Source organism: Crocuta crocuta, unplaced genomic scaffold (genome assembly GCF_008692635.1).
Source record: "Crocuta crocuta isolate KB4526 unplaced genomic scaffold, BGI_CrCroc_1.0 scaffold396, whole genome shotgun sequence".
In the NCBI taxonomy this organism is placed as follows: domain Eukaryota; kingdom Metazoa; phylum Chordata; class Mammalia; order Carnivora; family Hyaenidae; genus Crocuta; species Crocuta crocuta.
This window is the reverse complement of record NW_027533259.1, coordinates 2413850-2437293: the sequence shown is the minus strand read 5'-3', so window position 1 is coordinate 2437293 and position 23444 is coordinate 2413850. Positions and strand designations below refer to the sequence as shown.

Here is a 23444-nt window from a genome sequence, read left to right as displayed (position 1 = left end):
ACGTTAATAAGTCAGACTCCTTACTCACTGAAAGTTTTAGTTTCTCATAAGTGACTTACTTTACCAAGGGCCTCAGTCACATATAAACTTTGCTGTTTTCCCAGAGTTGGATAACACTTTGAGGCTCCAGGCTCATGCACTGGGCCCAGGCCAGCTTCCTCTCTTTCTCCTGCTGTCTTTGCAGGGGCTCAGAGCGATAGCTCCAGATCCCACTTAGGTTAAAACTCCAGGGCAAGGACCTAAACCCAGGTGTGAAATACCTGTAGGCCATCGTGATGTCTGTTCCCACTTCCTGATCCAGTTTCAATGCCTCTCCTTTCTTCTGGCAGCTCGTGTCTTCACTTCCATTCAAACCAGTTATATATATACATATACTGTGTGTGTGTGTGTGTGTGTGTGTGTTAAATGTTTACTAACTTATCTCAAGTTTCTATGTGATTTTAATAGAGTTTCTGCCATGCCAGCTCAGTCTCCCACGAAGCCATAAGTCCTCTATAAACATAATTTTAATGTGTTTGAAACAGAAACATACTTCTTTACATTTTTGGTCACTTAATATTCCAAACATCAAGAGGGCGGGGAAGATGGCGGAGGAGTAGGGAGCTCCGTATGTCTCACTCGCCCCCATCTCCAAATGGAGAAGGCCTGAAGCCATAGGAACCCTTACAGAATGGCAGGAGTTTGGGAGGAATAGAAGATAGTACGCTGAGAAAGGAAAAAAAAAACAAAACCTTATAGGGGCATGACTACAAACTGGGGAAGATAAAAACGGGCCATCCAGGACCGGAGACACGAAGGGAGGGGAAGGAGGCCCCTTTGCGGGGAGCGGTGGGGAGTCGAAGGGAAAAGAAAGAGCAGTTGAAACTGCTCAAAGAACTGTCTCTGTCCCTGGAGAAGAGAAAACCCTCGGATCCGGGTCCCAGCTGTGGTGCTGACTTTGAGTTGAAAGCCCAGGTCGCGGGCAGGGACAGCAGAANCACACAAAGGACCCGTCCTGCGGGTTTATATTTCCGGCGGTTATAAATAAAGCCTGCGGACTGAGACCTGGAAATAAGATGGGGCTTGGGCCTGGGACGCAGAGCAAGGCCAACCCTGGCTACACCCTAGACACAAGAGATATCTGACCCTAAAGAGTGATTTACAGCGCTTGGTTCAAGAGGGGACTGGGGCGCCGCCATTTTTCTGCCCACAACCACCAAAGTGAGACCTCAGGGAGCAGCCCGCGGATGCAGTGGAGGCTAAGACCTGCCTATACCAAACCACCCCCATCCCTGATAGAAAGCTGTTTTTTTTTTTTTCTTTTATCAGAGGCTGGGGCAAGACCAAAATGGATGCACTGCCTTGATTAATTCCAGATCAAGTCTTTATATTCACATATATTTTCCCTTGTCTCATTCGCATCCCTCCCCTCTGCACTCAGGTCATTGGTTTGTTTAAACAATCACATTTAACCCAGTCTCTAGATGTACATGCTACACCTCCACCACTACCTCTCTATCTCTCTCTCTCTGGAGTAATCAGACTATATAGCTTCTCTGAATAACATTATCTTTGATTCTTTCTCCTCGCCTCTCACCATATTCTCCTCTTTCTCTCACTGAATTAAGCCTTTTACTCTCTCTCCCTAGTTATCATCCAATTTCACTTTCTCCCCACCCTGTCATTTCTCTCTTTGTATATGCTCTTCCATCAGCACTTCAGACACCCTGCTCTTTACATGTAGGTGGGAATTCCGCTTATAATTATGCTTTTAGACTGTCCTTGGTCTTTTGGGGTTTTTTTCTTTTTCCTTTTCTTTTCATTTCTTCTTTCTTCTTTTTTATTTTTTATTTTTATTACTTGTTTTTCCTCCTTCTTTCCCTTTTTCTTCTTTTTCTCTTCTTTCCATTTTTCCCATTTGGTTTGCTTGTTTGTTGGATGTATATGTGCCTTTGTGTGCCTTTGTTCCTGGTGTGTTTGTGTGTCTATTTTCTTTTCCAGGGCTACCTCAAAAAACGAGCCAAAGTACACATGATGGAGAGTCCCAAATACCACTACAAGTAGGGAAATAAAATAATCAAAGTCTCAACAAGAGACACCATTCAAAGAACACTTCCTAAATGGACAGGCCCTGGACAGTCAAAGAGCCTTCTTTAATACAGCAGTACTCGAAGGTGTAGAGTGCATAACAAGCTTTTAAAACTAAGAAGAGACAGAAAGCTAGCCAAAATGACCAAATGGAAGAACTCTCCTCCAAAGAAATTCCAGGAAGAAATGGCAGCTAAAGAACTGCTCAGAACAGATATCAGCAAGATAACTGAACAAGAATTTAGAACAATAGTCATAAAACAAATCGCTGGGCTTGAAAAAGGCATGGAAGACATCAGAGAAACTATTGCTACAATGACTATGGAGCTTAAAAATAGTTGTGATGAATTAAAAAATGCTATAAATGAGGTGCACAATAAAATGGAGGTGTCCAATGCACAGACTGAAGAGGCAGAGAGGAGAATAGGTGAGTTAGAAGACACAATTACAGAAAGAGGGGAAGCTGAGAAAAAGAGAGAGAAACTGATCCAGGAACACGAAAGGAGAGTTCGAGAGCTGCATGATACAATCAAACAGAACAATAACCGCATCATAGGAATTCCAGAAAAGGAAGAAAGAGGGAAAGACGCTGAAGGAGTCCTTGAACAAATTATAGCTGAGAACTTCCCCAATCTGGTGAAGGAAACAGACATTGAAATCCAAGAGGCACAGAGAACACCTCTCAGATGTAACTTGAATTGATCTTCTGCACAACATATCATAGTGAAACTGGCAAAATATAAGGACAAGGAGAGAATTCTGAAAGTACCTAGGGATAAAAAGGTCCTAATATACAAAGGGAAACCTATCAGTGTGGTTGCAGATCTATCTACTGAAACTTGGCAGGCCAGAAAGGAGTGGCAGGAAATCTTCAATGGGATGAACAGAAAAAATATGCAGCCAAGAATCTTCTATCTAGCAAGCCTGTCATTCAGAATAGAAGGAGAGATAAAGGTTTTCCCAAATAAGCAAAATTGAAAGAATTTGTCACCACTAAACCAGTCCTACAAGAAATCTTGAGGGGGACTTTATGAGGGAAATGTTGCAAGGAACACAAGGTACCAGAGACACCACCACAAGCATGAGTCCTACAGAGAATACAATGACTCTAACCCCATATTTTTCAATAATAATACTGAATGTAAATGGACTCAATGGTCCAATCAAAAGACACAGGGTAGCAGAATGGATAAGAAAAACAAAATCCACCTATTTGCTGTCTACAAGAAACTTATTTTACACCTGAGGACACCTTCAGATTGAAAGTAAGGGGATGGAGAAATATATATCATGCTACTGGAAGTCAAGAGAAAGCTGGAATAGCTGTATAGAAATATAAGATATAATAGATATAAGCTTTATATCTTATATCAGAAAAACTGGACTTTAAAGTAAAGGCAGTAGCAAGAGATGAAGAAGAGCATTATATAATAATTACAGGGTCTATCCATCAGGAAGAGCTAACAATTATAACTGTCTCTTCACCATTTTCGGAAGCACCCAAATACATAAAACAATTAATCACAAACGGAAACAATCTTATGGATAAGAATGTGCTAATAGCACGGGACTTTAATACTCCACATACAGCAATGAATAGATCAAGTAGACAGAAAAGTCACTAAAGAAACAATGGACTTGAAAGACACATTGGACCAGATGGATTTGACAGATATATTTAGAACTCCACATCCCGAGGCTATGGAATTCACTTTCTTCTCAAGTGCACATGGCACATTTTCTAAGATAGATCACATACTAGGACATAAAGCAGCCCTCAATAAATATAAAAGAATTGAGATCATACCATGCACACTTTCAGAACACAATGCTATGAAACTTGAAATCAACCACAGGAATAAGTATGGAAACCCTCCAAAAACATGGAGGTTAAAGAACACCCTACTAAAGAACAAATGGGCCAAACAGGCAATTAGAGAAGAAATTTAAAAATACATGGAAACAAATGATAATGAAAATACAACAATCCAAACTCTATGGGATGCATCAAAGGCAGTCCTAACAGGGAAGTACATTGCACTCCAAGCCTATTTCAAGAAATTAGAAAAGCACAAGTACAAAATCTAACAGCGCACCTAAAGGAACTAGAAGCAGAGCAACAAGAGCACTCCAAACCCAGTAGGATATGAGAAATAATAAAAATCAGGGCAGAAATAAACAACAATAAAAACAAAAAAAAAAAAAAAAAAACAGTTGAACTGATAAATGAAACCGAGAGTTGGTTTTTTGAAAAAATAAACAAAATTGACAAACCTATAGCCAGTTTTCTCAAAAAGAAAAGAGACATCACCCAAAAAGACAAAATCTTGAATGAAAATGACTTATTACAACCAACACCTCAGAAATACAAGGAACTATCAGGAAATACTATGAAAAGTTATATGCAAACAAACTAGACAACTTAGAAGAAATGGACAAATTCCTAAACACACACTCACTACCAAAATTCACATGGGAAGAGATAGAAAATCTGAACAGCCCCATTACTAGTGAAGAAATTGAATCAGCTATCAAAAACCTCCCAACAAATAAGAGCAATGGGCCAGATGGCTTCCCTGGGAAATTCTACCAGACATTTAAATCAGAGTTAATACCCATTCTTCCCAAGCTATTCCAAAAAATAGAAATCAAAGGAAAACTTCCGGACTCATTCTACAAACCCAGCATCACTTTGATTCCCAAGACAGACAGAGACTGAGCAAAAAAAGAGAACTACAGGCCAATATCCTTGATGAATACGGATGCAAACATCCTCAAATCGAATTTAACAGCACATAAAAAGAATGATCCACCATGACCAAGTGGGATTCATTCCTCGGTTACAGGGCTGCTTCAATATTCACAAATCAATCAATGTGATACATCACATCAACAAAAGAAAAGATAAAAACCATATGATCCTGTCAATAGATGCAGAAAAAGCATTTGACAAAATACAGCATCGCTTCTTAAGAAAGACCCTCGAGAAAGTCAGGCAAAGTTGCAGGGTACAAAATCAACATACACAAATCGGTTGCATTTTTATACACCAATAATGAACAACAAAAAGAGAAATCAAGAAACGGATCCAATTCACAATTGCACAAAATACCATACAATACCTAGGAATAAACCAAAGATATAGGAGATCTGTATGATGAAAACTATAAAAACTTATGAAGGAAATTGAAGAAGACACAAAGAAATGGAAAAACAGTCCATGCTCGTGGATCCAAAGAATAAATAATGTTAAAATGTCATTATTACCCAAAGCAATCTACACATTCAACACAATCCCAATCAAAATTGCACCAGCATTCTTCTCAAAGCTAGAACAAATGATCCTAAAATTTGCATGGAACCACAAAAGACCCTGAATAGCCAAAGTAATATTGAAGAAGACCAAAATGGGAGGCATCACAATCCCAGACTTTAGCCCTTCATACAAAGCTATAACCATCCAGACAGTATGGTACTGGCACAAAAACAGGCATATAGACCAATGGAATAGAGAACTCAGAATTGGACCCACAAATGTATGGCCAACTAATCTTTGACAATGCGGGAAAGAGTATCCAATGGAAAAAAGACAGCCTTCTTAACAGATGGGCACCCTCCGACACTTTTGGTGGGAATGTAAACTGGTGCAGTCCCTCTGGAAAACAGTGTGGAGGTTCCTCAAAAAATTAACAATAGAACACCCCTATGACCCAGCAGTAGTATTGCTAGGAATCTGCCCAAGTGATACAGGAGTCCTGATGCATAGGGGCACATGTACCCCAATGTTCACAGCAGCACTTTCAACAATAGCCAAATCATGGAAAGAGCCTAAGTGTCCATCAATGGACGAATGGATCAAGAATATGTGGTTCATGTATACAATGGAATACTACATGGCAATGAAAAAGAATGAAATCTGGCCATGTGTAGCAATGTGGATGGAACTTGAGGGGGTTATGCTGAGAGAAATAAGTCAGGCAGAGATGGACAAACACCATATGTTTGCACTTATAGGTGGATTAGGAGGAACTTAATGGAGAACCATGGGGAGGAGAAGGGGGAAAATAGTTGGGGAGAGGAAGGGAGGCAAACCATGAGAGGCTCTTGAATGCTGAGAACAAACTGAGGACTGATGGGGGTGGGGAGAGGGGAAGAGGGGAGATGGGCATGGAGGAGGACACTTGTTGGGATGAGCAGTGGGTATTATATGGAAACTAACTTGACAATAAACTATTTTAAAAAATACTCCAAACATCTCTCAAGTTGCTATATTACCTTCATAATTACTATTTTAACAGTGACATAGAATGGTAGTAAAGAATTGCCACTAAAAGGACATGTTTTGCATGAAAACAGACCTACTTCTATGAGCTTCTTCAAGCTCTTCCTTCAGTAAAAGTGGTTCTAGGAAAGTACAGGAACTGAGTAGGTTGCCTGGTATACAGGTGCTCACTAAATGGAAGGTGCTATCATTACTACTACATACTATCATCATCATCATCATCATCATCATCATCATCACTGGCATCACCATTGTCGTCATCAAATGGTATTCCAAATTTCATTTTTACTTATTTTCATATTAATGATTAACATTCTAAGTAAGCTAAGTTTAAGTATTAGGCACATGATGGTAAATTTTCATGGGGTGGAGGCATATTTGATAAGGCCCAGAACTTAAAACACTGTGGCAGGGGATGTAGGGGATTGGCAGGGTGGGATCAGGGACTGAGACCCAGAGGTGAGGGCAGGGAGAGGAATAGTACCTTAGCCTAGCACAGCCAAAAAGTAGCACTAAGCCCTGAGTACTGTACAGGAAGGTAACCAGAAGGATACCCACCTATCACACTAGCCATACAATTCCCCATAAAGCGAAGGTCCATATAAATTTCTGCCTTAGTGAACAAAATTGAAATGAATAGTTAAGTAACTAGTTTTTCACATAAAATTGCCCTGCTTAGCCAGGTGAGCAGTCATGATATTTTATGTTCACAGGACCATTGCAAAATCTTAGCTTTACTTTACTTTTTCTATATGTCCTTTAAAGTACATGGTTACAATCTGTAAATGTTAAGGTAACATTAGAGGAAAAGATAATTCCTTAGATTCTCTCAGTGCTGAGGCATCTGGCTGGTTTAGTCAGTAGAGCATACGACTCTTGATTGCAGGGTCATGAGTTCAAGCCCCACATGTGGCATAGATTTTACTTAAAATAAAGATTAAATAAGTAAATAAATAATAAAAATTTTTAAAAGAAGATTCAGTGCTACATATTGAAACTTTCTGGGGGTGCCTGGGTGGCTCAATCAGTTGGGTGCCCAACTTCGGCTCAGGTCATAATCTCACAGTTTGTGGGTTTGAGCCCTGTGTTAGGCTCTGTGCTGACAGCTCAGAGCCTGCTTCTCAGTCTGTCTCTTCCTCTCTCTCTGCCTCTCCCCTGCTTGCAGTCTACCTCTCTCTCTTTCAAAAAATAAACATTAAAAAAAACTTTCTGTAATGATGTAAATGTTCTTGATCTGTGCTGTCCAGTAGAATAGTCACTAGACATATGTGACTACTGAGAACTTGAAATGCAGCTAGTGCTGGGGCATCTTGGGTGGCTCAGTCGGTTGAGTGTCCAACTTTGGCTCAGGTCATGATCTTGTGGTTCATGGGTTCAAGCCCCACATCAGGCTCCGTGCTGACAGCTCAGAGCCTGAAGCCTGCTTCAGATTCTGTGTCTCCCTCTCTCTGACCCTCTCCTGCTCACACTGTCTCTCTCAGAAATAAATAAAACATTTAAAAATTAAAAAAAAAATGTGGCTAACGCAACTGAGGAACTAAATTTTTTATTTTATTTAACTTCAATTAATTAAGTTCAAATAGCCACATGTGCCTTGTAGCTATCATGTTAGAAAGTACAGTTCTAAACAAATTTTAGAATATATATGTGTGTTTATGCATATATGCATACATATGTACATACAGATATGTCTATATATAAATATAAACATAAATGATTAACATACAGACATACAATGGACATACTGCAGATTTGGCTCCAGGCCATGGCAATAAAGCAAATACCACAATACAGTGAGTCAATGAATTTTTGGTTTCCCAGTGCATACAGAAGTTATGTCTACACTATAATGTAGTCTATTAAGTGTACAATAGCCTTATGCCTTTAAAAAAAAGTGCATACCTTAATTTAAAAAAATACATTGCTAAAAAATGCTAACCATCATCTGAGCTCTCAGAGAGTCATAATCACGGATTCCAGATCACCATAACAAATATATAATAATAATGAAGAAGTTTGAAACATTGCAAGAATTACCAAAACATGACATAGACATGAAGTGAGCAAATGCTATTGGAAAAATGGCCCTGGAAGATTTGTTCATTGCAAAGTTGCCACAAGCCTTCAATTTGTAAAAATCACAGGATCTGGGGGCACATGGTGGCTCAGTCATTTAAGCATCGGACTTCAGCTCAGGTCATGATCTCATGGTTTTTGAGTTTAAGCCCCGCATAGGGCTCACTGTTGTAAGTGCTGAGCCTGCCTGGGATCCTCTCCCCTCCCCCACACAAATCTCTCAAAAATAAATATTTTTAAAAAATCACAGTATCTGTCAAGTGCAATAAAGTGAAACACAATAAATCGAGGTATATATGTCCAAGTAAGTCACAGTAGACAAGTTCTTCAAAAAATTATCTTGAAGAAGAAACCAAATTCTATTGCATGTTTGCAATAATGCCTTAATATTCAGAGATTTTACTAAAAGCAGAGCTAAATAAAAGCTTGCTTAGTATATATTATCTGAGTCACTGTATTGGCAAACATGGAGTTGTTGCTGCCATGAGAAAAATTTATTCACCTGTTTCCCAAACATCTTTGTCATCACTATTTTGGACTGCATAGGCAATTTGAAGAAAAAATATTAATTTCACACGTGAGGCCTCTAAAACTGGTTTCACCTATTCTACTAATGAAGAAGTAACACAAATCTCTGCCCATATCTCATTTAAGAAATTTCTCTTAGATACAGAGAACTGCTAGTAATTGTAATACATAAAGCTTTTAGATTTACCTACTCGGTCTTTTTGTTTTCACAAATGTTCCATGTGAGGGGCACCTGGGTGGTTCAATCAGTTAAGCATTCAACTTTGGCTCAGGTCATGATCTCACGGTTCGTGGGTTCGAGCCCCATGCCGGGCTCTGTGCTGGCAGCTAGCTCAGAGTCTGGAGCCTGCCTTGGATTCTGTGTCTCCCTCTCTCTCTGCCCCTCCCCTGCTCAAGCTGCCTCCCTTACCAACCCCCCTCAGAAATTAAAAAAAAAACAAAACTAAAATAAAATATTCCATGTGATTTTAAGTAGTAAGTGCCAGGTGGAGTAGTAATCCCACCTAAAGCACAAAGCCTTATAATCTTGTAGATGCCAAAGTCCATTTACTTAAGTACTTTCCACTAGTTATGACTCCATACCATGAAGGAAAAGACAGCACACAAGGATGGGTTTGCCAGAGGCTTGGTTTTTTATGTCTGTTTGTTTTGTTTTTGCTTCTAGACCTAACATTTGGAAAAACAAATATTTCTATCTGAAAGGAAAAAAAAGCAGAGGTTAAAGAAAAAGAACAAATTCACTAACAACTACTTGCTATGGGACAGAATTCCACAAATGTGGGTCTGTCTTTGGACCCTAGCTAAACAAATTTATTAGTGAAATAGAAAAATATTCTGATTATAAAGTAGGTTTACTTTGCCAAGAGTCTTATGATTCTGATATGAAGAAAAGTATCATATGAAATCCCAGTAAACTGCCCTAATATAACCAGGACGGTTTACACTGCAGTTTCTTGGAAGGAGGGGACAGGAAAGGAGAAGGAAACCGCTAAAACAAAAGGAATAGTATTGCCTTTTGAATATATGTTAAATTTTTAGAATATGTTATATAATTAATATAATGTAAATAATTTTTTCAGACCTTCCTGGAGATTAACAGACATATTTTATCTCAACATGTTATTGCACTCCCTAAAATTAAATCCCCAGGAAGCATCTTGACTTCATTTGGCAAAAAGTTGATAAATTGATAAATAAGAACACACATTAGTCCCTGAACTTAAACTGTCTCTTGTCCAAGCCTTATTGGTTACTTAACTTTGATGAAAAACAGGGCCTACAGGGAAGTAAAAACCATCAGGGTCCCTGGCCATTTACTTTTAAGGGCAGATATTTTTTTTATTCCGTCATTCAAAGGCACATTTTTAACCAGCACTGAAATAATTGTCTCAAGTTGGGAAATGCCTGTTTAGAAAACTAGACCATCAGAAAAAAATCGGAGGCTTATGACTTAAGAGACAGATAAAATTTCTCCTATGGAAAACAGCATATCTGGTTTTATTGAACAGTGTGGATACAATCATTTTAGCCTTACATGAGACGTAATTTACTTTTTGCAGTAAGCTATGCAAACCTAGAAAGTAAAATAACATTTGTATGTATCAATTGTTGGCATCCCTATCTGTAGGTATGAATGCACTCCCAATAAATGCACCCATGGGAGAGTCCCTGATCTTATTTCAAATGTTCAAATAACAAGGCAAATACATCTGTGATGTTTCCTTCTGATGGATAGAAATAAATGGGCAACTCTGCTATCTTTGCTGGGGAATCCTCCAGACACAGTGGAAATGGCTCTCATCAAAAATTAAAGGCTTTTGAGATACACTCAAGGCAACACTTCAAATCTCTGCATCTGTATTATTTCAAGCCTGTCTGGTATTCAGAAACTGCTAGTGTCTTCAGTTTTTAAAATGATTTTTTTTTTTGTTTTCTTGTTTAGTGTACATTTTCAAAATGAGTCTTCTAGGAAAATCTTCTCTTAAAATGTCAAAAGTTCAGATACAGTCCACCTGTGTACCTCTTTGCTTGGTGAGTTCACTCTGCTTAGCTTCAGTATCTTAAATAGAACACTGCTTGATTCAGTTCTGTTCTTAGTTTTGAGAGTTACTTGTGGTTAAGTTGTCACTAATTCAGGCACAAATATGATCTTCTTTAATGTTCCATTTTAATTCTAATAGGATGTTAGCATCTCTGTCCAAACAATTAAACCTAAATCTAACGGTGATAAGTTTTGGCTTTATAATGCACACATTTCCTCCCTACTGGAATCCCTTTATGATAAGGAATGGGATGTAATCAGCATCCAAAGAATGAACCCCCATCATCATATGAAGATCAAACCCAGGTTTGACATATAAATCTAATGTGCTCTCCGACACTGCAGAAATTTAAACAGGTGCCTCTTATATTTGTAAAAGAGCCTAATATAATGCTTTAACCATAGTGAATGCTCACAGATATTCCCTTGTCTCCTACATATACTCATGGACTTACCCAGATATTAGTTTTCAATGTCTGATTTGTCATTAGTTTCCCTGTGTTTGCTCACTTTATGTAACATTTTCAAAAGATTTGAAAATTTTCAGTAAATATTTTGGCACTAAAATAATGTAAACAGAGGTGCCTGGGTGGCTTAGTCGGTTAAGCATCTGACTTTCGCTTAGGTCATGATCTTGCGGTTCGTGGGTTCGAGCCCCACGTCAGGCTCTGTGCTGACTGCCAGCTCAGAGCCGGGAGCCTGTTTCAGAGTCTGTGTCTCCCTCTCTCTCTGACCGTCCCCTGTTCACGCTGTCTCTCTCTCTCTCTCCTAGAAATAAATAAAAAAATATTAAAATAAAATAAAATAATGTAAACAAACAAAATGGGGCCTCTCGATATTTGAATGAATTAGATAATATTAATATATTTCTATATAGAGTTAGATTTCAAAATGAGGCTAGGAAACACATGTTGGCCACTTAAAAAATGTGAAAGACGCTGGGGCACCTGAGTGGCTCATTCAGTTGAATGTCTGACTTCAGTTCCAGGCATGATCTCACAGTTCACAACTTTGAGCCCCACATCAAACTTCCTGCTGTCAGTGCAGAGCCTGCTTTAAATCCTGTGTCTCCCTCTCTCTCTGCCCCTGCCCCATTTCACTCTTTCTCTCAAAAATAATTAAACATTACATTTTTTTTAATTTTGAGAGATGCTGATACCAACTACCAACTCTATTTAATTTTCATTGTATCAATACCATGAGATGTTTTGCCATAATAAAATAGATAAGAGATCATTTTAGAGCTAACTATAGTGAAGTAGCAAAAATCACCTGCTTGAAAGTGGCCTGCCTTCTGAATCCAAGCTGTTTCAACCATTGAGTGAGTTACATTAGGCAAGTTACTAACATCTCAGTACTTCAATCTCCTCGCCTGCAAACTGAGATAAAAACAGCACCTACTTCATGGAATTACTGTGAGAATAACATGGATTAAAAGATGTAAACTACTTAGAACAGTGGCTGACACATTTTCAAAAATATTAATGTTATAGCTGTTATTTTACAACCTCTCTTACCGGGTAGTTTCTCACTAACTTTTTGGGTTAGATGACTGGAAGATCTCCTTCCTTCCTTTTTTCCCCTCTTTCCTTGCTCTGTCTCTACCTTTTTGCCTCTTCCCTCCTTTTTCTCCTCCTTCTTCTTCCTCCTCCATCCTCTCTTCTCCCTGTACTCCACCTTGACCTTGGGATTTGGGGAGGGGATTTATATCCAATAAATTTGGGTAATTAAATGCCTCTTTAAACCTGAGGCTTTCTAGTCACTCAAGCCTAATCAAATACAAAAGTAAAGACAAAACATACTGATGTAAGATCTGAATACTAAACAGTTCTCTGAGTGAAATTATCACTTAAAATGTGATATCAACAGGTATCATAAAACTAATGACAAAATAATTTCAGTTACTGACCCATTTAATACATCTGTACCAGTACAGTCAGCAACTTTATCCTCAGGCCATCCTCTGCCTTCTCTCTCTTGTTTGATTATTTTTAACGAGAAAGCCAGTAAACAGATGGCCCAAATGACTTTGTGGCTAAGTGGTTTATCAATAAAATCTGGTTTAGTCAGACAGTGGGCCATTTACTCTTCTCTAGGAAAAGCACACAGAGAACATTATATAATTGTCTTGGATTTTGGTTCAAATGTTCTATAACTCTTACTATTGGGTATTTTTTAAAAAATAATTTCAAATAGAGGGATGCCTGGGTGGTTCAGTCAGTTAAGCATCTGACTCTTGTTTTTGGCTCAGGTCATGATCTCACAGTTGTGAGATTAAGCCCCATGTCATGCTCCATGTTAAATATGGAGCTTGCTTGGGATTCTCTCTCTCCCTCTTTGCCCCTCCCCAGCTCTCTATCTCTCTCAATAAATAAACTTTAAAGAATTTTAAATAGAGAACTAGGTTTTAAAATCACAGAGTATGCATTATACATCTGCTGTATTAATATCGGGTTATTAAGCTGGGTGCAGCATCAATTTAATTGCCAACTTTAGTGAGACCAAGTAGGTGGTAAATGATAAATATTAGTTGCCTTGGTTTTCTTCAAATCCAAGATATCAATTGTAAGATATTAAGAAATAAAATTAGGACTGCCAATTGTAAGATGCCCTCAAAGGTAACATGCAACTATACTTCAGAGATTCCAAAATATAAGAAAAATCGGTATCTTGGAACCAATGAAATATGGTATCAGTATTAGCTATTAAGAAATATCTATTGGGGCACCTGGGTGGCGCAGTCGGTTAAGCATCCAACTCTTGATTTTGGCTCAGGTCATGATCTCACAGTGTGTGAGATTGAGCCCCATATTGAGCTGTCGGCACAGAACCTGTTCGTGACTCTCTTTCTCTCCTTTTCTCTCTGCCCCTCCCCTAGTCACGCTCTTTCTCTCTCTCTCAAAATAAATAAATAAATAACATTTAAAAATCTTAAAAATTAGGGGCGCCTGGGTGGCTTAGTCGGTTAAGTGTCCAACTTTCGCTTAGGTCATGATCTTGCAGTTCGTGGATTCGAGCCCCGCATCAGGCTCTGTGCTGACTGCCAGCTCAGAGCCTGGAGCCTGTTGCAGTCTGTGACCCCCTCTCTCTCTGACCCTCCCCTGCTCACGCTGTCTCTCTCTCTCTCCTAGAAATGAATAAAAACATTTTTAAAAAATCTTAAAAATTAAAAAAAGAAGTATTTATTGAGGGCCTACTATTGTCCATAGTTTCAGTATTAGGAACTATTAGGTAAATAAAAATACTATAGATAGTTCCTGACCTTGGGAGATGTAGAGCCCAGTTAAAAAAGAAAACACATGTGAAAAATTAACTAATGACATGCAGTAACTAACAAGATGAAAAAAGTTACATAAAACATAGTACAAAAGCTTATAAACATAGCAGAAGTTCCATTTCCAAAATTTAATTCTTCTTGCCTTAAAAAATGACAGCTTTAACTTTGGGGATTAGTAAGAAAAGAGACAATCATGGTATATTTATAACCAAATGCCATAGGTTTTGTGTTATTTTTATTTAATACTCAAAGTTAATGTTGAATATTAACAATCCCCTTCAAGTATTTCTGGGCACATACTAATTACAGATACTAACTCTTAACTAGCTCTACTGAGCACATCATAAATACTGTAGGAAAAAATAAAGGGAAGAAATTGCAAGACCTGAGTTCAAAAAATCTCAAATAAATTCTTCAGTGGTCCAAGTTCGATCTTTAGTTTTCCTGTAGTCTCTCATAAACTAATCAGAAAGAGGTCAACAAAAGCGCCTGACCACATAGGAAGCAGGTATAGCTTATAATAAGCACATACTTAACTGTTTAAGAATGCCACAAAGTGCAAATTGCATCACCAAATTTTATGGGGAAATATGGGTGAGGGCATACGGACATCTTCTCAATCAATAAATATTACTCTGGCCAAACTGCATTTTTCTAAGAAAACATGTTTGGGTTAAAACTTAAAAACTATCTAAGTTACTTCTCAGAAGAAAATAGAGTTTGATACCCTGGAAACAGTGAGGCCAGAAGCCATCAAATATCACTTGTAAACAGATTCAATTCAAAAGTACATCTATTTGGAAATAGGCAGTTGTATAATGCTGACATAGGTTTATTTGTGCTCCAGCTCTCAGAAAAGTAATTCTTGTTTTAGATGAAGAAGTTATGCATAGCATGAATTTAAATTATCCTTTGCAGTGCCAACGTGAGTAAGATAGAGTGTGCTGAAGGAGTCAGAGATCACTATTAAACTAAAGGAAAGGAGAACACTGAACATCATTTAATTCACTGACCGTTTTCTGTGATTTCTATGTGTGAGATGTTGTACCAAGCATGGGGGAAATCACAAAGAAATAAAAATGTATCCCTGTCCAATCTAATCTGATAACAAAGGCATTAAATTAACTTCAATAAGCATATAGTAAAATGTAATCAGCATTATAATAGAGTTACAAACAAAATGCAACAGTACACATCACTTCTGTTGCTGATGTCTTAGAAGGCTTTAGATAAAATGGAATTTTAAACAGGTCTGGAAGAATGGGTAGGATTTTAATAACTGGAGTGGAGAGGAAAAGCATTCTGGGGTAAAGGAAAAGCAAGGAATGTTTAGGGAGTTGTGCCCTATCAGGAAGTTCATCAGGTGGGAGATAAGAGAGAAGATGATAAGCAACAAGACTGGGGAGACTCTTCAAACCCAAGCCAAAGGGCTGGTCTTCAGAAAGGAGGTTTAAGGTATCCAAGTTTCAAGTGACCAAGGTTGTGCCTTAGGAATACAAACTAGACGACAATGTACAGGATGGACTAGAGGAGATAGGCTAGAGGTGAACAGATCATTTAGAAAGCTACTGTAATCATCTTAGCAAAAGGTACTGGAAGGAAAAGGCTCAAGTATGAACAACTTTCTGAAGGAGAAATGATAGGATTAAATGTCAATCAGCTGGGCAGGATTAATCTGATGCTTGCAGCGTGGGTAACCCAGAGAATAGACAGAAAGTATATAATCAGTGATGTGGGAGCCATAGGGACCCTTGACACTGAACTCTGTTATTAATAGGGAAGGAAAGGTAGTGGTAAATTTTAGAGGATGCAGGTTTTATGGAATTTTGAGCAGAAGGTTCAGAATCGAAAACCATTCAAGATGCCTTCCAGCTCTCTTGCCTGACTGCCCATTGAATAGCTGTTTCTGTACTGCTTTTGGCTGTATCCCACTGGCCTACACATCCACTGAACAAATATTTCATGAATGTTTACAATGTCCCAGAGACTGTTCTGGACAGTTGGGGCAAATCAGTGAACAAAGCAGAAAAAAAATTCTTGCCTTCGAGGAACTTGCATTTCAGTAGGAAGAGACAGACAATAAATAATATACATAATTATATTATGTGTTAGAAGTAAAAAAAAAATGGTATAAAAAAGGTAGGACTATAAAGTATAAGGAGTAGTGATTCTGGGCCAGGGGTAAGGATATAGTTTTTACAGAGACATGTCACAAGTCACAGCCTTTGAACCACTGTGCAGTGTTAATAACTAAGGATGCTGTTGGGACAATGCTCACTGCATTCCCCAGCTTCCTCTTAATGAAAGCACATGAAAGAGTCATTAAGTTTCTAATGACTCCCTGATTCCTTACCACCATCAATCACCTAACTGATTCCATTTCTCTCTTGGCACTAATGGCCAGAAAGCTAAAAGCTAAATTTGTGATCTTCCTCCAAAACATGTATGGACCCTCAGGGTATTTTTTGTACTTGTTTTTATACTTTATTTCCCTACTGCCTTGATTTTTTCACATAATTTTATCTTGTTGTATATTTTTAAAGTTTATTTCTTTTGAGAGAGAGAAAGAGAGAACAAACGGGGTAGGGGCAGAGAGAGAGAGAAAGAGGGACAACAGATCTGAAGCAGGCTCTGTGCTGACAGCAGAGACTGATGCAGGGCTCAAACTCACGAACCTTGAGATCATGACCTGAGCTGAAGTTGGACGCTTAACCAACTGAGCCATCCAGGTGCCCCATATTTTTGTCAGCTAAAATCCAATTTAGAACCCCTGAAGTATAAAGAAAGATGCAAAATTAAACTGCTGAAGTAGCCTCTTTTATGATTTTGACCTCTTTTTGATACCAAGATTAGTGGCTTTAATTAAGGTCAACTTTGTTGAAATACTACATTTTAATACTTACCCTGTATGTAATCCCATGAGAGGTATATGTGCCTTCCCTACAGCCCCAGACAGTTTGGGTACTTACATGAAATTCACGCAGCCGGTGCCAGCAGGTGGGGCAATCCAGACAAAGCTGAGGTTGGTTGTGGGCAGATGACTCACATGAGAGGCCACCACGCTGCACATAAACTGGTTACCGAACTGGTGGTCAGACATGATTCCTGAGAGACAGAAAGGAAGGGAGGGTGTCATAACAACAAACAAAACAAAGTCTTTCTTATCATGGCATGAACAAGATTTTCTGGGCATTTTTCTTTTATGCTAAGATTCATCATGTTTTCCTGTAAGCTTTGCAATTTTTGCCCGTTGTGTTGTTAGAAGGATGTTCATCATTTAAAACATTTTTGTTAAGCAATAATCTACTAATTTAACTTTATTATATTTGCTTTGCTTGATTTTTTTGACTGGTCTTAGTCTGTCACCAAAGGCCACCTGGACCACACCTATAATATGATGAGGTTGGATTTATTGGAATCATTTACAGCAAACAAGACTAAATATTTTTGGGAATTACCTGAGTAATTACTTGGGAAGTACCTCAGTAAGAGGATATTAGCAAGGCCTTATTAAAATATTTGTGCGGGTGTTAAGTTATTTTAGAGAGGAGGGTGATCAATGTGTCCTGGTAATTTCCTGACTTTAGTACTGCAAGTCCTGCATCCTGGGACCTCCTAATCCTGTTGGGAAGGTTACAAGGATAGGTAGGTTTGCTTCTGGATGTGGTGTTATCAGAAAGTGGGACAATTTTATCACGGAGTATCTTAATCATTTTTATCTGGGAGATATGAGGAATGGCATAGCCTAAAGTTGTGACTGATAAAAAAGCAGCAGAGTCATGTTAGCACCAAGAGGGAGATGGTCATTTTTGTGATTTGCACCATGTTCTTGATTATGTCTGTGTTCAGGGATGATTACAAAGTGGTCTTGTTTTTGGCTCAAGCCATCAGTTAAGGTGGCTTTATCCTATGTTGATATTCTGTAAAACTGCTTATATTCCACACGAGAGTACCATGACTGAGCTGCGGGCACCAGGTCAGCTCCTTGCTGAACTATCAGGAGATGTTTTTTTTTTCTTTTTTAATAATATGATTATTTTAGGTTTACTTCAGTTATAAAATACTAATCAATAACACAATAATAAGAAAATAAACTCAATTTTTTAAAAATAGGCAAAAGACACGAATAGACACCTCACCAAAAGACACACACATGCAAGTATATGAAAACGGTTCAACATTATGTGCCATTACAGTATGGCAAAGTAAAACAACAACAAAATGCCAGTTCACTACTATATGGCCACAGTGCAAGGCACTGACAACACCAAATGCTGGTGAGCATGTGGAATAGAACTCTTATCTCTTGCTGGTAAGAATGCAAAACAGTACAGCCACTCTGGAAGACAGTTTGGCATTTTCTTACAAAAATAAAATACTTTTCCATATGTATTCACACTCCTTGGTATTTACCCAAACAAATGAAAGACTTCTGTCCACACAAAAACCTGCACATGGATGTATATAACAGTTTATTCATCATTGTCAAAGCTGAAAAGCAACCAAGATATCCTTCAATAAGTGAATGGAAAAATAAATTGTGGTACATCCAAACAATGCAGTATTATTTGGGGCTAAAGGAGATGAGCTATGAAGTCATGAAAAGGCATGGATAAGTAAATTCAATTTGCTAAATGAAAGAAGCCAATCTGGAAAGGCTACATACTGTATAAATCCAACTATATTACATTCTGGAAAAGGCAAAACTATGGAGACATTAAAAAGATCACTAGTTGCCAGGAGTTAGGAGAGAGGCAAAGATGAATAGGCAGAACGTAGAGAATTTTTAGGTCAATGAAACTATTCCATTTAATACTATAATAGTGGATGCATGTCATCACATATTTGCTAAAATGCACACAATGCCCAACACTAAGAGTGATCCTAATGTAAACTATGGACTTTGAGTGGTAATGATGTGTCAGTGTAGGTTAATCTATTGTAACAAATATATCACTGTAGTGCAGGATGCAGCCAATAGTGGGGAGTTGTGGGGGAAGTGGGAGTACATGGGAAATGTCTGTATTTTCCATTCAATTTTGCTGTGACCTACACATGCTCTAAAAACAAAATTCATTAATAAAAACATGAATAAAAACATTGCCAGGAATGAGCAATTAAGTAAAAATTCATTTCCTGGATTTGTGAACTTAGGTGTGAATGACTTACTATCTCTGAGACTCAGTTTTCTTGCCTATAAAATGGAAATACCATGTCCCCTCCATCCTAAAATTATTGTGGGAATTAAATGATTCAATACACATAGAAATATCTAGTACAGTGCCCCCTATGTTTGGATAGGTGCCCTTCCTACATGTCATCCTAACAGTTCATACATTCTTCATCATAGCACTTGAGCATCTTTCCAAGAAATCTGTGGGAGATTGCAAATTTAATTTTTAGATTCCAAGCAAGTATCACAATGCCTGGCACATCACAGGTATTTAAGAAATGTTTTTCTCAATAAATACAAGAATGATTTAACTCAAAAAATTTAAAAAAACAACAGAACTTCTATCTCATATGGTACATTACCTAGTGAAATAGAATCTTCTAGAATATAAGTATAGGTCATATTGGACAAAGGAATAGAAAAACAGGTCTATATATTTTGACATATTCCAGAGATGCCCTTTTTCACATTCAAGGTTTCATTTTTTTAAGCTGTGTCTTGAGGCAAAATTCACTGAGTCAGAGAAACCACAAGGTTAGGGAGGATAAGAGACTTCCCAGGGAAATCACAGAGTGCCACAGGAAACACAGTGGCCCTGACTCAGGAACTGCCACTCAACTCTGGTTGGGCATAAAGCAGAAATTCTGTGTGTGTGGAAAATGACACAGCTTCAGGAGTCAGCCTGACCAAAAAGGAAAACAAAAGTTCCAGCCACAATCATGTGGGAAGGGAAATGAATCAAATAAACTAAGGTCTCAGGCCTTCACAGCGTTGGTAACAGGATTCATACTCAAATATCTCCCTATTCTTCAAAACCTCTCCTAGAAAGTGAGTCAATGTCTAGGCTGCATACTACTACATGACCTTTTATAAAGTTGCTATATTGTTGTAGTTACATCGTCCCCTACTCTGGGTAAATACACCAGAGAACAACATTTTTGAAATCCAACAGTCTGGCACAGCAGCTCTCCAACATGGCTGCACAGGGGCACCATCTGAAGAGATGGAATAAATTCTGGTTCCTAGAGACTCTGAGTCAACTGGTTTGGGATAAAGCCGGTTTTAGGAGTTTCAGAAGCTCACCAAGCAATTCCAATGTGTAGTCAAGAACATGCATTAAAAATGTGGCTTAGTAAAATGTTGTCCAGGCTTTGGGGTTTAGAATAATATAGACATGGTACCAATATCCAGTTTGGAAGCATCCAGGAGTGACTGACACAATGGGCCTGATAGTAATGCAAAATATCCTATCCTATCCTTTACCCACTATTCTTACCCAAACATGTATTCTGGGGCCCCTTTTATGTACCTTCACACACTATGAGTGTGCTATGCTCTTTGCTTTTTTAACAAAGAGCACGAGTATATTATACTGTTACCACAGTTTATTTAGTTTTACTTTTTAATTGAAGTATAATTATAACATATATAATAATAATATAATGTAGAGTGTTATATGAGTTTCAGGTATATAATATAACGATTCACTAATTCTGTACATTACTCCATGCTCATCACAAGTGTACTTTTAACTCTCTTTTATCTGTTTCATCTATCCATCCCACCCTACCCCAATCTCCACTCTGGCAACCACTAGTTTGTCCTTTGTACTTAAGAGTCTGTGTTTTTATCTCTTTTTCTCTTTGTTTATTCATTTTCTTTCCTTTTAAAAAATATTTATTTATTTTTGGGATACAGACAGAGTGCAAGCAAGGGAAGGACAGAGAGAGGGGGAGACACAGAATCCAAAGCAGGTTCCAGGCTCCAAGCTGTCAGCACAGAGCCCAACGCAGGGCTCGAACCTATGAAGCATAGGATCATGACCTGGGCTGAAGTTGGATGCCCAACCGACTGAGCCACCCAGGCACCCCAATCATTTGTTTTGTTTCTTAAATTCCATAGATGAGTGGAACCATATGATATTTGTCTTTATCTATCAGACTTATTTCACTTAGCATTATAACCTCTAAGTCCATCCATGTTGCTGCAAATGGCAAGATGTCCTTTCTTTTACAGCTAACATTCTATATTGTGTGTGTGCATGTGTGTGTGTGTATACATACATACATACATATATATATGTATGTATGTATGTATACACACATATATACCACATCTTTTTTACCCATTCATCTATGGATGGACATATGGATTACCACATTTTAATTGGCATTGTCTTTGAAAATATCTAAGAGTTGGCCAGTTACAACAATTAGAAATCCATTCATCTTAATATCAACCAGCAGGAAAAAAACAGTATTTACAGTATTCATACAATATATCTGTTCTGGATTAAACATTCTATTAGGCCCTGTGGAAGTACATAGAAAACACATAGGACATAATCCCTATCTTGAAATCACCTGAGCTGGAAAAAGAAAACTGGAGCAAACTAATATTCTAAATAAAACATCTGGAGAATAAGTAAGTGCTAAATGAATGGTATTTGTGAAAAGTATAAAACAGAAGAGTCACTAATATAAACAGTCATAATGATTATAATGATGCTTACTGAGCACTTACTATGTATGGCCTGCCGTTTTGTGTTTCATGAATATGAACTTATTTGAGGCTCTTAACAACCTTATGAAGTAGGAGCTGTTATCTTCTCTTTACCTATTAGGACCCTGATAGGTAAAGACAATGGAGATAAAAGAACTTACTCATGCTCAAAGAGAAAGTGAATAGTATAGCCTGAATTCAAACCAGTGTCCTTGCTATTCAGTCAGATATTAAAGAGGGAGGCTGGAGTTGAGTCTTGAGAGAAAAGCCAAGATTTCCTGTATTTGTTTTTATTTATATGAGGCAGCAGGGAACCAAGAGACTGTCCCTCACCCTGCCACGCACTGCTGCATGATCTTGTCAGGGAACCCATTCTCAAGCTTCAGTTCTGACATCTGTGAACTGCTGGTCCGTGATCACTAAGCCCCGCTCCAGTTCCATGGCTCTCTGAGTACACTCTAACCAGAAGAAAGATGGGAGGATGTCTCACAAAGGCAAACACAACAAGCACAGAGGTGCAAATATAAAATGAGAACTGGGAGAATGAGCAGTCAGACTCAGCTTCCAGGGGTCTATGAAACACAATTTACTGCATCTGCCATAGTGATCTTCTTAATGGCTTGTGTCATGAAAGACATATGCCAACTAATTAATGTATGTGATTTGGGAACCTATTCTTGGGATAACTGAAATTTGAATTTGATAATGAATTTAAATTTATGATGGTGCTTTCCCTGCTGCATGCTGGATAATGGGATATATATTGAGTTTTTAATATTACTAGGAAAAGGGAAAATAGGAAGTATAATAGAATTTAATTACCTGTATCTCAAAGAGATACAGGTAATTATTACATGTATTATTATATGTATATGTGTGTATCTGTAGTAATACTAAAGACTTTATGTTCATTGTGTGGTTATGTATAAACTCTTATCCAAAAAATGTTCATGGGGAACTTCTTCCTCAGAGAAAAAAGCTATACTTTTTGAAGCATACTATGGACTATGAGAGAAAATCATCACTTCAAGAAGTATAGCTCTCCTAATCTACCTTTGGGCAAAGAAAGGAAAGCATAATTTCAAACTCTGAAGTTCTACAAGATAGGTAATTTGTCTAGCAAAGTTTTAAAGCATCTATGTTATAAATACATTTTCCTTTTGAATACTGTGTATATATACTTGAACAACAGAATATTCACAATCTAGTTATAATTTCTATATTAAGAAACAGTCAGGGGCGCTTGGGTGGCTCAGTTAGTTAGGCATCCAACTTTGGCTCAGGTCATGATCTCATGGTTTGTGAGTTCAAGCCCCACATCGGGTTCTATGCTGACAGCTCAGACCCTGAAGCCTGCTTCGGATTCTGTCTCCCTCTCTCTAACACTCCCCCATTCACAATCTGTCTCTCTCTCTCTCTTAAAAATAAACAAACATTTAAAAAAACAGAAATAGTCAGTATAACTCTTTGACATAGTATGAGTGTTTTAAATTCATTA

The 23444-nt window shown here is 38.0% G+C and overlaps 1 protein-coding gene across 2 annotated transcripts in view; it reads right to left on the bottom strand.

Moving 5' to 3' along the window:
* Positions 1-23444, bottom strand: part of RELN (reelin) — a 527959-nt gene that overhangs the window by 360041 nt on the left and 144474 nt on the right. For both annotated transcript variants that reach the window (XM_077746923.1, XM_077746922.1), the window contains exon 3: positions 17241-17376. In XM_077746923.1, the coding sequence (XP_077603049.1) occupies positions 17241-17376 (136 nt within the window). The remainder of the gene's footprint in view (positions 1-17240; positions 17377-23444) is intronic.